The sequence below is a fragment of the Ascochyta rabiei genome, chromosome 10, assembly GCF_004011695.2.
Source record: "Ascochyta rabiei chromosome 10, complete sequence".
In the NCBI taxonomy this organism is placed as follows: Eukaryota; Fungi; Ascomycota; class Dothideomycetes; order Pleosporales; family Didymellaceae; genus Ascochyta; species Ascochyta rabiei.
The window spans coordinates 744,479-757,671 of record NC_082414.1 but is presented as its reverse complement, the minus strand read 5'-3'; the positions used below and the strand labels follow the sequence as shown (position 1 = coordinate 757,671).

Here is a 13,193-nt window from a genome sequence, read left to right as displayed (position 1 = left end):
GGGCTCCGACAATAAGGTTGAGTTGCAAGAATCTGAGGAGAACGACTGCAAGGTGAGCGCGGCCCACACCATCAACGACGCTCCCTGGCATGGGCGACGCTCCCGCGGGTGTGGTTCGTACGTCCAGCACACGCTTTGTTCAGTCGTCGAGCTCCAATAGGCATTGGCCAATGATGTGATGTCATGAGCACGTTAATGATCGAGGCCGCTGCAGCTCGTGCACGCCTCGCAGCCGACGAGTATCTCTAGCCTGCACTTCCCCTCTTATGTTCCACCTGCATTCACTTTTACGTTCCAAGCGCTCGACAGACCGTCATGTTCACGAAAAAAGTGCCCTCCAACGTCATCGGTCTTGCTCGTGACGTCAGTCGTCGACAACACAGTTTCCGCTGTTTATCAACTGCCACACGGCAGCCCCTTCTCAAACACCCTACACCAGCTCATAGGAATCTCATGCCCGCACCAGAAGGCGCAAACCAGATCTCAAATCAATTGCAACACCCCTACTCCACCATGTCCAACAACGCAGAGCTCACGCAGTCCAACATCTTCAATGTTAAGGACAAGATTGCCCTCGTTACAGGTGGTGGATCTGGCATCGGCCTCATGATCACACAGACTCTTGCAGTCAACGGTGCCAAGGTCTACATTGTCGGTAGGACAGAAGAGAAGCTCGCGAAAGTCGTTGAGGTCCACGGCAAAGACATTCCTGGCCAGATCATCCCCATTGTTGGAGACGTTCAGACCAAGGACGGTGTACAGTAAGATGCCTCCAGATATTCACCTCGATTTTTGAGACTGACTATGTTTGAGGAAAATTTTAAGGGAAATCGAATCGAAGGAAAAGCACTTGGACATTCTCGTCAATAACGCTGGAATCGCGTTTGGCAAGACCAGCACCAAGGTGGACAGTGCTGAAGAGTTCTCGAAGAACATGTTTGGCGAGACATCTGAGAAAGAGTGGCTCGACACCTACCAAACCAACGTTGTCGGTCCATTCCTGATGGTACGTCTAACGATGCTCTCACTCCGACCAAATCCAGCTAACGTTCCCCAGGGGACCGCCTTCCTTCCTCTTCTTGCAAAGGGCACACAACAAACGCATGGTTGGTCGTCCACGATTGTCAACATCTCTTCCATCTCCGGCCATGTCCGCATCTCACAAGACCACTTCTCTTATAACGCCAGCAAGTGCGCTACTATTCACGTCAACAAGATGCTTGCTACCGAGATCGCGAAGAATGGCATCAAGGTTCGCGTTAACAGCATCGCCCCAGGTGTGTTCCCAAGCGAGATGACTACCCAGGAGAGCCGCGACGACAACCAGAAGTCCGAGATGCCAAAAGAGAAGAAGGAGGGCCTTCCTGCCCAGCGCCCGGGCAAGGACACAGACATGGCTGCTTCTATCCTCTTCGTTACAATGTGCCAGTACCTCAACGGCCAGACTGTCACCGTTGACGGAGGCTACTCCATGCAGGCTGGAAACTAAAAGACACTCTTTTTTCATAGTGCACGTCTTACCTTCAAGCTCACTGGCGAGCTTATGGATTACCTAGAATAGTGATGCAGCTTAAGGCCCCGGAACAGCAGCCTGCTCAGCCCAGCCGCACATTTCGATATGAAGCAATGAAGCCATGATCAAGCCTCGTCTCTCCCTTTCAACCCAGAAGTTGCAAGCGACATGATAAGCTAACGCCTCAAAGCTTCGTGCTCGACGGCGTCTGGATCCGGAGGCAGAATCAGGGGCAAACGTGGATAGGGTCGTGATTGGATCCGGCCGCTAGCGCTTGGCGTTTGCTTAACTTCGGCATTGACGGCTCCACTCCAGCTCTTCATCCTCGTCAGACTGCGCATTTTCGTGCCTCGTGTTCAGCCGGTCAGGCCTGCTTGCTGTCACAATGCTGATAGGCTTCTTTGTGTACGTCAGTCAGCATGTTTGAGTGTAAACACACGCACCAGCAAACTTCTTCATTCCAGTGCACGATAAGCCGCCACCTCGGCCACCACGTCCCCCGAAGGCAAATCTCCGAGTCAATGAGATCTGTTTTGGAACCGCAACGATCCCTGCAATTAACCATGGGCTTACTTTTTGACGTAAACTGGCAGCCCATAGCGCCCGCTAACGTTCAAAGCGTTCAAAATTCACGAGAACAACCTTGCAAAGCGCCCATCAGGCCTCACTACACGCGGTGGTGATTGGACATGCAAGGTACGAGCGGGCAGAACAATACGGGGTCATCTAAAAATATGTCTACATAAGACAGCTGCACTGGACATCCGCGGGTTTCTTTCTGTTGTCGATTGTACTTTGTTGTCTTGTCGTGTCGCATACATTCGTTTTCATAAAAGCCATTCGTTACAGAATCAAACGTAGTCATAATGAAGTTCGCCGCTGTCACCATCCTTTCCCTCGCTGCTGGTGTCATCGCTCAGATTGACCCCGAGCACTGTGGCCCTAAGTACGGCAACTTGGTTTGCAAGGACAACAACTGCTGCTCTCAGTATGGATGGGTATGTCGCTCTAAGTTGCTGTGTTAGAAACTATAACTAATTCATACAGTGCGGTAGCACCAAGGACCACTGCGACGCCTCTAGCTGCTTGAAGTCCTTCTCTGCCCCCGGCTCCTCCTGCGCTCCTGAAACGACCTCCCCCGCACAAACCTTCCCTGCCTCTGTCCCCGTCATCGATGTCTGCGGTCACGCCCAAGGCGGCGTCACCTGCCCCGGTGCCGGAGCCAACGGCTACTTCTACCGCTGCTGCTCTTCCGCTGGCCATTGCGGCCCCAAGAACGACATTCAGGACCAGAGCCTTTACTGCGGTGACGGCTGTCAGGCCGGCTTCGGAAAGTGCGATAACGAGAAGGCACCTGCTGAGCCGACAGTTGCGAGAGGTCCCGATGCGGGTGAGGGCGAGACTTGCGGACCCATTGTTAACAAGAAGTGCAAGAGTGGACTGTGCTGTTCTGGATCGAACTTTTGCGGTAGCGGAGCCGATTTCTGTGGTGCAGCGAACTGGTGCCAGAGCAAGTGGGGCAAGTGCAACTAGATCTTGATGACACACGAGACAGTGTCGAAGAACAGGGAGATGGTTTGGCGGAAGTGTATGTGAGAAGAATCAAGCAGGGCCGGTGCTGTTACACACCAGTGTGTTGTTCGTCAATGAAGGAGAACCAGAAGTGGAATCGAAAGTACCGACCTTTTTCACACAAAACTTGGTCCTGACTCCACTACTATGAGTTACAACCAGGACGCTATGGATAACTCACCAAATTTCTGCATCCCACCTTCTAGCAATTGAATTCCCGCAGCTGCAAATACAGAGTTGCTACTACCTTGCCTGAGAAAGCGTCATGAGATTGCGGTCCCTCAAAACCTCGAAGCTCTCGACGAGGTCTTTCTGGGGAGATGTGCTGAGGTGTAGCCTAGTAATTACTTTTTGTGCGCTCTTTTTTCAGTGTATAGAATCAGGAACTGAAGCGTAGGACTGGCAAGCAAAGTGCAGGCTTGGCTCTCCAGATGCTCGTAACAGAAGTACGGTGATACGTGTGAGACAAAATGCGCTCAGAACTCGTCGTTGGCTCGACGTGCGCGTTCAGATCATAGTCTTCCTCAAAATACTTCTCACTGTGGTTTCAACACTTCTAGACGTGCTGATGAAAGATCAGCATAGCTAGATCACTAAAGACTCTTGCGCCACACTAACGATCGAGCTCGCAGTTTTCTAGCAAGTCACAAAAGCACACTGCATTGCTCTTGATCGCTCGGAAGCCTTCGTGAATAAACAACTTTACCACAGGTCACAAGCTAATTGACGATCATCATTGGCCATTCATTGCGGCATCTCAAGACTGGCATCCTGAAGGCCATGTTTCCTCCACTCCTGCGCAACCCGACACTGAACCGGGCGATGCCGTGAACATCACTTTTGTCGATAGCCTGCTAAAGCAGGAGACCCAGGGCGTCTATGCCGACCATTACATCGCAGGAACATGGCGTGCCGAAACTGAGGATGGGGTGAAAAACCGACCGCAGTACCTCGAAGGGTTCCGCACAACTGACAGTTACATCAAATAGCACGAAACCACTCTTTTGACTCTTACTCAGTCTTTGCAGATAATCAGTACCATCAGTTCACGGCATTGGTTTCAAAACTGACAATACGCGGTATCGAGACCTTGATCATCACTGGTCTCATCACCAATGCCTGTGCCCCAGGAACATCTACTGTTGGTATCAAGCTCGGCTACGACGTAGTCCTGATCGAAGATGCAACGGAGACCATCTCAGCTGAATTCAAAGCAGAAGCTGTCAAAGGACTGAAGGATTGCAGTAAGTGCTCGTCCACCTCGTGTGATCCTCGTATACATACTGTGTCTGTAATGTTATAACTGATCTTGTGCAGGAGTTCGAGTGATGGACCTCACCGACTGGGATATTGCCGACCCAAATAGGCTCAGAAAGTAGTATATTCGAGAGCTGTAGCACACTTTCACAAACATAGAGAAACAACTATAAGACCTGATGCATCCACACACAATATTGCTCGAACTGTCTTTTGGCTTATGATTCGAATCTACACTGTTGTGGCTTCATGACGCTCCATTTAGTCATATTTTGGCTTTCCCATCATCTATCGGACCTTCCCGAACAGAGCTTCGCTTCGACCTTGTCAGATAGCAAATTGCAGCACGTCATGTTCCAGATACACCTCGGAATGCGCATCTAGAGTCCGTCTGAGCCTCGAATTGGTCCTGCCGTATAGCCAAGAAACTGTCTTCCCACCTCCTTCTCTATTTGGCGGGCCAAGAGCGCTCCGAGCCAATCGTATTCTTCCCACACATAATCTGCCAAGTAGCTCCCAAGCACCCTCGAGTAAATGAAACCACCATTCACAGCAGTAGATTCGCTTCCGGCTTCTTTCAGTCGTGCTTTGCTGGCGCTTGTAGCAGATCATTGTGGGAGCTGGGGAAAGCGAACACCTGCCTAATCCATGTGGTACTCTGATGGCCATCTGAAAGTGTCGGCGACGGACGAGACGGGCAGGCAACTGCATGCGCTGACTACAATCAGCATAAAAGGTAGGCCGGTCTCTTGTTCCTACTGAGCAACGACGATTACTCCAGCTCCACCACCCAACATGAAGTTTATTCTTACCTCAGCGTTGCTTGTATCCTCCGTCTTTGCCTCGGTGGTTCCAAGGGACAACAAGAAGATTGACTACAGTGGATTCAAGCTTCTTCGCCTGGAGAACATCAAGGGTCTTGAAGCTAAAATTGAGGAGCTATCGGCCCACGTTCTGAACCCTGGAAAGTCCGCTCAGCTCGACGTCGTTGTGTCGCCTGATCATATCGATGCGATAAACTCGCTGGCAGAGAGCAAAGTCATTAACGATGATGTGGGTGCCAGTCTGGCTGAAGAGGGCGAGATGGGAGTGTACGCTGGTAGGGCTGATTTCCGACTTGCATTGCCTCTATATTAACGAAGAATAGTGCCAAGCGAGAGCTGGTTTACCGCATACCACTCGTATACAGATCACATTACGTTTCTGCGCGATCTCCAGGCTGGTTACACTGGCAACTCAGAAATTGTGACCTCAGGTTCTTCGGTGCAGGGTCGTGTCATCACCGGTATTCACATTTGGGGTTCTGGCGGCAAAGGATCGAAGCCCGCAGTGCTCATCCATGGCACAGTTCATGCTCGCGAGTGGATCACTACGATGACCACCGAGTACTTTGCGTGGCAGCTGCTCACCAAGTACGCATCAGACGCGAACATAAAAGCGGTTGTCGATAAATTTGACTTCTACATCATGCCGATCGTGAACCCAGACGGTTTCGTCTACACTCAGACAACAGACCGCCTCTGGCGTAAAAACCGCAAGACAATTAGCGGGAACAGTTGCGTCGGCACTGACATCAATCGCAACTGGCCTTACAAGTGGGAGCTCACCAACGGTGCCAGTACCAACCCGTGTGCCGAGACCTACAAAGGCCAGGCCGCGGGAGATACCCCTGAGAACCGCGGTCTTGTCGCACAGGTTCAATCTCTGAAGAACTCGCGTGGCATCCGATTGTACATTGATGTGCACTCCTATGGACAATACATTCTTTGGTAAGTCGTGACCGCTTGTAGGATGAGTCAAGACTGACATATTTCCAGGCCATATGGTTACGACTGCAGTCTTCGTGCCGAGAACGACGCCCAGCACCGTACTTTGGCAACAAACGCCGCATCTGCTATTCGTGCTGTCTCAGGTACTGCTTACACTATCGGTCCTAGCTGCTCGACTTTGTATGCCACCACTGGATCCTCCACTGATTACACTGACGTGACTGGTAATGCAACCTACTCCTACACCTACGAGCTTCGCGACAAATGCACGTACGGTTTTGCTCTGCCCGCAAACCAGATTCAGCCCACCGTTAGGGAGACATGGGCTGGGGTTTTGAGCATGTTCAGGGCTGCTTGAATTGCATAAACTCATGTAAATGTAAAACAGTCCATGTGTTTGCGGATGTGAACGAATCAATACGATGACTCTTGTACTATGTGGGACTGGGTCCTAGAATTCTTGTGGTTAAGAACTCCGATATACTTATATACAACCCGCTTGCTTAGGCGCATGCGAAGCACACTCGAAACGCACTATCCACAATGGTCGGAACCCCCTCCTACCCTTCCCTTACAGGTTTTCACACGCATTAAGTGTTGCAGAACCCTTCTTTTCCTCCACTTGCAGACGTTCCGCAACAATACTGGTGGATATCGACAGTATTGATGTTGTAGTAGCCATCTGTAGTGATCCAGAACGCCGCCTGCCGACTCCCGCCGTCCAGTCGAACGTATTTCATTTGGACGTTCTGCTAGGAACTTTCGCCATATATTTGGCCGCAGTCGTCGGAATTGGGTTCGCAAATGTATTTATCGCCGTTGTTGATTTGGTATAGGACCTTGTGAGTAGGAGTGTTGCCGCGTCTACCGTGAAGGCTGCCAGTAAGGCACTGCATAAATCCAGCACCAAGAGTATCGACCGTGCTAAAGTCGATAATGATGATTGGGATTCTTGAGTGCGTTTTGATTGCTGTTTATCGCTAAAATTTAGTCTACATCCCTGTGGAACTGTACAATCAGGTATTTTTCTCACCTTCGTTGAGGAAGACATCGAAAAGATCGATCATGGGACCACGTAGCGTAGCTGTGGATAAGATTCCAAAATGCTCGCTAGAACCATGGCCTCTTTCTGCAATTCATCAATACATATCTGAGGGCAGAAAAATCGTTGCACTCCGAGTGTTTACACTCCATAAACAATGATGGGCTCTGCTTAATTGGACGCTTACTGCCTCTGGAAACCACGAGTCCTTACACTAGGGCAACATTGTTCTACCCTAGTATCTCACCGCACTAGTCTTATTCTTCACGTAAAAGCAGTAGTCTGCCAAAAGCTGCTGGAAACTAAGAAATGACGCGGTAATTGAGGACCTCAGAGCAAACGAGCGATGGAGACAGGTCCTGCCTAATCCGTCAGCCAGAATGCAAAAGTCCTAATCGTGGTTGCTATAGAAGAGTCTTTTCCTTCCCTTAGGCACTCAATTCTGCACTATTGGCAACTATTCTAACCTCGTTCTTTTGCTGTAGCAATTCCCAATAAGTTCAACGGCGAAAAGTGGCGAAGAAATATACCGCTGTCTTCGGAACGAGCAAGCGTACCTTTTATTCAGACCTGCTTTATCCATATCAATGTGCTAATCATGGTCATATTCACAGTTCCCACAGTCAATAATCATCTCGAATGAAGCTCCTTTCCATTGCTACCATTTATATGGCCCTATACTTATAGGGGCTTTGTAGTTATCGTTAGGAAGGTAACGGGCTTCAAGGCTAGGTAGTGTTATATCAAAACTCTACTACTAATAAATAGAGAGTCCGCCCAGCTTCTTGGTCCGGCGTTAAAAAGTATCATTATAGGCAACAAAGCCCTTGCAATACTAAGTAGTAGACTTTAAAGCAGCCTAGAAAACGCGGAGTGGCTTATCGCCAACTCTAAGGAGCAGTATAGTTTGTATCAATGCATGTGTTTCCTTCGCTGGCGTAATGTTGGTGGTGGTGGTAGACGTGCGGGCACAGAGGTTCCTGCTCGATTAATGAAGTGCATTCAATCCTTCTGCCTCATTTGACCAAAGCTTTCAATACCGAGTAATTGATTCTTGGGCATACGATAAAGTCAGTGGGTGCAAAGCCCAGAAACCAAGCTCGTGCTTGATAATGTCCATCTTTGACTCCTTAATATGTATCCATATACAACCGCCGATACATGTACGGTCATATTCGCAAAGCAAAGTCCCCGAAACCTCGATTTCGAGAGCACGATGTCATACCTTGGGTTTTCTCAGAAGCCATGAATTGATGATGTGGCCTTCATCAGTTGGTATGATTCGTGCAACTTGGCTAGTTTGGATGCTGAGGGATACTACGACAGCGACAAATGTTAGAGGTTATGGTTTTGGTTCTACAACTCCTACACACGAGTGAAATGAGATGATAGCTGCAGGTTTGCATAGGGTACATGTGAGCATTTGCCGAAGACACGTCACCCAATGCAACAATGATAAGTCTTTTGAGCGAAGATCCAATGGTCGAGGTTTCTTCGAAATGAAGATGTAACAGAATATCATTCACGGGCCTCTTGGCTCTCCGTGTCGCTATGTGTATAAATCAAATCGTGTAAAAATTCGCGGAAACCGAACGATTGTCTACCACTTGTCTACCACTTGATCTTCTTGTCCCTGCCGATGAACTCGTCAATGATGCCAAGGTAGTACTCCTTCAGATCTTCAACCTTGGGGATCTCGTCAGACTTGCTGTACAGATCGTATGGATTGAAAGCCCGGACTGCCTCAAGCATCTTGTGGTCCTTGTCGTTCATCATCCACCTGTACGCGTTCTCCTTGTGCCAGGGGTAGAAGGAGTGGTAACGGATCATCGCCAGACCCTCATCAGGTATGGTAGACTGGTCCTTCATGATGTGGTAAAGGTATTCGTCGTGACCCCATGACAACATAACGTTGTCGAGACCACACCCAGGCAGGTAAATGCCGTGCTCAGTGCTGTAAATCTCGTCGTTGAAGTCGGGGTTGTTCTTAAATGTGTCAGGGTAGATGATGCGCTTGTCAAAAGCGCAGCCGACAGGGAATGTGTCGCCGACGACGTCCCACTGACCCTGAGCGTCATAGAAGAAGAGGAGCTTGCCGAGATCATGGATAAGGCCCACGAGCTGGAACCAGCGTGGCTTGCCATCACGGCGGATGGCTTCGGCGGACTGAAGAAGGTGATCGATCTGGGAGAGGGATGTGTCGGGGTCGGACTCGTCGATGAGTGTGTTGAGCTTCTCCATGGCTTCCCAAATGGTCATCTCGGCGCGGGTCTTGCCGTGGAAATGGTTGCGAGCGCGCAGGTTGTAAGCAACGGTCTGCTTCTCGTGCTGCTCGCGGTAGAAGTTCTTGACACGATCACACGCTTCTTCGTACTGGCGGAACTGTGTCTTGTCCTTTTCTGTATCGAACTGGGATTGTGCGTAGATGTCCTTTTCCTCCTGTGTAGCAGTGCCCTGCTTAACCTTCATGGCGGCCTTGAGGACATTGACGTCGTCGATCATGTCAGATGTGGCCTCGAGAGCAAGGCCATCGCGGTGGTCGTTGAAGTTCTCAGCCACGTTGGGCTCCTCGAAGATAGCACCTGGTGCCATTGTGGTGTATGTGCGGGGTATAGTAATTGGGTGGGTTGTTAAGCGTGTACTCTCGCTGTTTTTCTCAAGTGATAATGGTGGAGTTTGAAGATTAGAGCGGAAAGATGAAGCTCAAGTATAGTGCTGTTGATGCTAGAAACGTGGCGCGAAGACTGAAAGTACTTATCCTCTATCATCCCAGCCCATATCGGCGGGCTCTTTCCAAGTTCAGCGACATCACCATGTCCAGAAGCAGTCTCTCTGTGGACAGAGACTTTTCACTGTTCTTCTCAGGTCCACTGAAACGAGAACTCCCCGCGACGAAAGGCTCAAAGTAGAATGCGGGGAAATTCTGCCCGCGCGTCAAATCGCAGACGAGAGATCTGGGGTTCTGGAAAGCAGCACTGACGGATCTGCTGCAGCATTGTGTGCTCTCTGGTTGGCAGATCTTTCTTAGCTTTCACATCGTCGAACAGTTTGTGGACCCTTGCGTGTGTCATTGGCGCGAAGTAGCCAGATTGAGATCCAACAGAGTAATTCTCGCCGACAGGCTGTCACCAAGACGCTAGTGTCGGTTGTCGAGCGAGTTGTTGATCCTACTCACGGATACAGGGACTGCTGCGCATCGAAGTTTAGTAAGCTTGTTTGAGTCACGTGATTTTCGGCAACGCCTCGGTCGAGACTTCTCCGACTGATATGGAAGAGGCAAGGATGCTCCTCGAGCGGGGGCGCGCCAACGCTCTCCCAGCGCCTGCGGGCTCTGCTCTACCGGTGGGCAGCTTTGGTGGGGGCAGTTCGGCCTCCGGAAGAATTACTGTGGTGTCCGGCGAAAGTAGTGTAGGTGGAGTCGTTTGACAGGGGTGCTCGGCTGTATTTCTCGGATGAATTGAGTCTTTTTAATACTTAGTGTACCCACCACGGGCATCTATAACTGCCTAGCATCTATCCTTCATGCTTATTATAAGCTCTTTAAGGTACTTAGGGATGATTAACCCCTAGGCCTCCTAAATATTCCCTCTAAATTAATTATAGGTACACTGTCTCCTAGTATATAGATCTAGATAGTTTATCTCTATATAGTGCTTTATCTTATTCTAGACAGCCTTAATAGGGTTAAGATCTAGTAAGAGTAGATGCTAGAAGATAGGCTTAATCCCTCTTTTATAAAGCTCTTAAAGGGTGTATTCTACTCTATAAGCTGCTGCTCTATCTGATATATATATAAGGTTAGGATAAAGGGTTATCTAGCTATAAACAAGTAGTATAATCCTTTTACAGTACCTCTCCTTATTAATACTTCCCTACTCCCTGTCAGGCTCTCAGCCTCAGGCATGTGGCAGCGTCCACCTCTGACCTGTGTTAGCAATAAGTACTGTTCTAACTACAGGCTCACTATCTGTGTAAGCATTGTTACCTTTTAGATGCTTAGCACGGTGGACAGAGCCGTGTCCTGACATTATGCTCACTCAGATAGTGAGCCTGTGGTTAGAACAGTACTTATTGCCAACACAGGTCAGAGGTGGACGCTGCCACATGCCTAAGGCCGAGAGCCTGACAAGTATATAATTGTCAACGGACTATAGCTAGTTTAGCAGCAATTTGTCTATCTTTACCTGCAATACACTCTTATCCTTCATCTTCTCCTACTACGTGACCCCCCTGCCCCCTTAGGGCCTAATAATCGCCTTCTTAGCGTAACCTGTTTACTAGCAAGAGCATAGCTAACTTGTCTCTCTATAATGTTAAGAAGTTTAGCAATAAACCTGTAGGTGTGGCCAGCTAGACAGAGAGTCTGTATCTGAAGACCCTTATTTTGTAATAGATACCAGGAACAAGGGGGGGTAGATTGCTGGGGTAATAGCTGAGATAAAGGTTTACTAAACATAATAGAGATACCACGTAGATGCTTCTAGAGACAGGGCTACATTGTATTATATACAGAAATAAGGGGGATTTAGTGTAATTTAGTTAATAGGGCTATTTCGGGTGACTTGGATAAAACCCTGGTTATGCCGGACCCACTACACTACTTTCGCCGGATACCATAGTAATATCATCAAATCACACACCTCAGAACGCTACAGCGTGGGGATACCACGCAATGGGGCGCCTATAATTCCATCCGCTGCATTAGATACATATACCCAGTGCCAGACATGAACCCCGCACTTTCCAAGTTCATCCTCAAAGCTACCCCTTCATCCATCCTCAACCCAGAGCCCGAAATGAACACCGCAATCCCTCTCAACACCGGCGCCACAATCCCCGCCCTCGGCCTGGGGACGTGGCAGTCTGCGCCCGGTGAAGTCAAGAAGGCCGTGATCCACGCCATTGAGGGCGGCTACAGGCACATCGACTGCGCCTACTGCTACCAGAACGAAGACGAGGTCGGCGAGGCGCTGCAAGACGTCATCTCGCGGGGCATCGTGAAGCGCGAGGAACTGTTCATCACCAGCAAGCTCTGGTGCACATTCCACACCCGTGCTGAGGAGGGGCTTCAGAAGAGCTTGGATCTGCTCAAGACACCCTACGTTGATCTCTACCTCGTGCACTGGCCGGTGCCCATGAACCCCAATGGTGAGTCTTGTGACGACTGTGTTGCAGCCACATGCTGACTTGAGCAGGAAACCACCCCCTGTTCCCCAAGCTCGAGAACGGTGATCGTGACCTCGACCGCTCCATCACACACGTCGACACATGGAAGAACCTCGAGAAGCTGATCCAGGCCCACCCTGAGAAGGTCAAGGCTATCGGCGTCGCCAACTACTCCGTCAAGTACCTCGAGAAGCTGCTCGCACAGGCTACCATCACCCCTGCCGCCAACCAGATTGAGAACCACCCTCTGCTGCCCCAGCAGGAGATCGTTGACTTCTGCAAAGAGAAGGGCATTCACATCACCGCATACAGCCCGCTCGGCAGCACAGGCTCGCCGCTATTCAAGGATGAGGGTGTCATCGCTGTCGCCAAGAAGCACGACGTTGCTCCTGCTACCGTTCTGCTTTCTTACCACCGTAAGCCCCGCCTCTGATTGCTCATTCTGACTTGTGGATTCAAGCTAACACTGCAGAAGTGGCTCGCAACTCTTCCGTCCTCGCCAAGTCCGTAACCCCGTCGCGCATCGATGAGAACCGTAAACTCATCTCACTCGACAAGGACGACATCGAGAACCTTGAGGCAGTCCAGAAGAAGAACGGTCCTACGAGATATGTCTACCCGCCGTTTGGCGTTGATGTCGGCTTTGCTGATAAGCCTGGTGGCATTGACCTCTCTGGTTGAATCGCTGTGAGCAAGTTGTGAGAGGTATGCCGTGGATAGATGAATGATCATGACTTGAATGAAAACAGTGTTATGCCCTTGTACTGACTTTGAGGATGTGAGGATGTGAGGATGTGAGGATGTATGCTTCCGAAATCATTGCCAAAGCGCCGTGATTCTGCTCAAGGCAAAAGCAAAGCTATTGGATGTGGTA

General features: G+C 49.9%; 5 protein-coding genes across 5 annotated transcripts, besides 6 other annotated features; 4 read left to right on the top strand and 1 right to left on the bottom strand.

Annotated features, from left to right (window-relative positions):
- Positions 1–513: 513 nt before the first annotated feature.
- On the top strand, positions 514–1,489 carry EKO05_0006330 (uncharacterized protein; the record flags this gene model as incomplete). The annotated part of the gene is made up of 3 exons (XM_038940462.2): positions 514–761; positions 814–1,006; positions 1,058–1,489. The coding sequence occupies 3 exons, from the start codon at positions 514–516 to the stop codon at positions 1,487–1,489; spliced, it is 873 nt and encodes a 290-aa protein (XP_038797832.2).
- Positions 1,490–2,379: 890 nt separating this feature from the next.
- Positions 2,380–3,046, top strand: EKO05_0006329 (uncharacterized protein; the record flags this gene model as incomplete). Its single annotated transcript, XM_038940498.2, has 2 exons — positions 2,380–2,511; positions 2,561–3,046. The coding sequence occupies 2 exons, from the start codon at positions 2,380–2,382 to the stop codon at positions 3,044–3,046; spliced, it is 618 nt and encodes a 205-aa protein (XP_038797831.2).
- Positions 3,047–5,137: 2,091 nt separating this feature from the next.
- Positions 5,138–6,469, top strand: EKO05_0006328 (uncharacterized protein; the record flags this gene model as incomplete). Its single annotated transcript, XM_038940479.2, has 3 exons — positions 5,138–5,441; positions 5,490–6,111; positions 6,160–6,469. The coding sequence occupies 3 exons, from the start codon at positions 5,138–5,140 to the stop codon at positions 6,467–6,469; spliced, it is 1,236 nt and encodes a 411-aa protein (XP_038797830.2).
- Positions 6,470–8,764: 2,295 nt separating this feature from the next.
- EKO05_0006327 (Inositol oxygenase) lies at positions 8,765–9,745 on the bottom strand (the record flags this gene model as incomplete). Its single annotated transcript, XM_038946081.1, has 1 exon — positions 8,765–9,745. One exon carries the CDS (start codon positions 9,743–9,745, stop codon positions 8,765–8,767), a length of 981 nt encoding a protein of 326 aa, XP_038797829.1.
- Positions 9,746–10,536: 791 nt separating this feature from the next.
- Positions 10,537–11,037: a mobile genetic element.
- Positions 11,036–11,176: a dispersed repeat.
- A 6-nt stretch (positions 11,177–11,182) lies between these two features.
- Positions 11,183–11,279: a dispersed repeat.
- Positions 11,280–11,405: 126 nt separating this feature from the next.
- Positions 11,406–11,592: a mobile genetic element.
- A 24-nt stretch (positions 11,593–11,616) lies between these two features.
- Positions 11,617–11,774: a dispersed repeat.
- Positions 11,775–11,880: 106 nt separating this feature from the next.
- On the top strand, positions 11,881–13,000 carry EKO05_0006326 (uncharacterized protein; the record flags this gene model as incomplete). Its single annotated transcript, XM_059636772.1, has 3 exons — positions 11,881–12,301; positions 12,349–12,735; positions 12,795–13,000. The coding sequence occupies 3 exons, from the start codon at positions 11,881–11,883 to the stop codon at positions 12,998–13,000; spliced, it is 1,014 nt and encodes a 337-aa protein (XP_059492755.1).
- A 90-nt stretch (positions 13,001–13,090) lies between these two features.
- Positions 13,091–13,123: a tandem repeat.
- Positions 13,124–13,193: the final 70 nt, after the last annotated feature.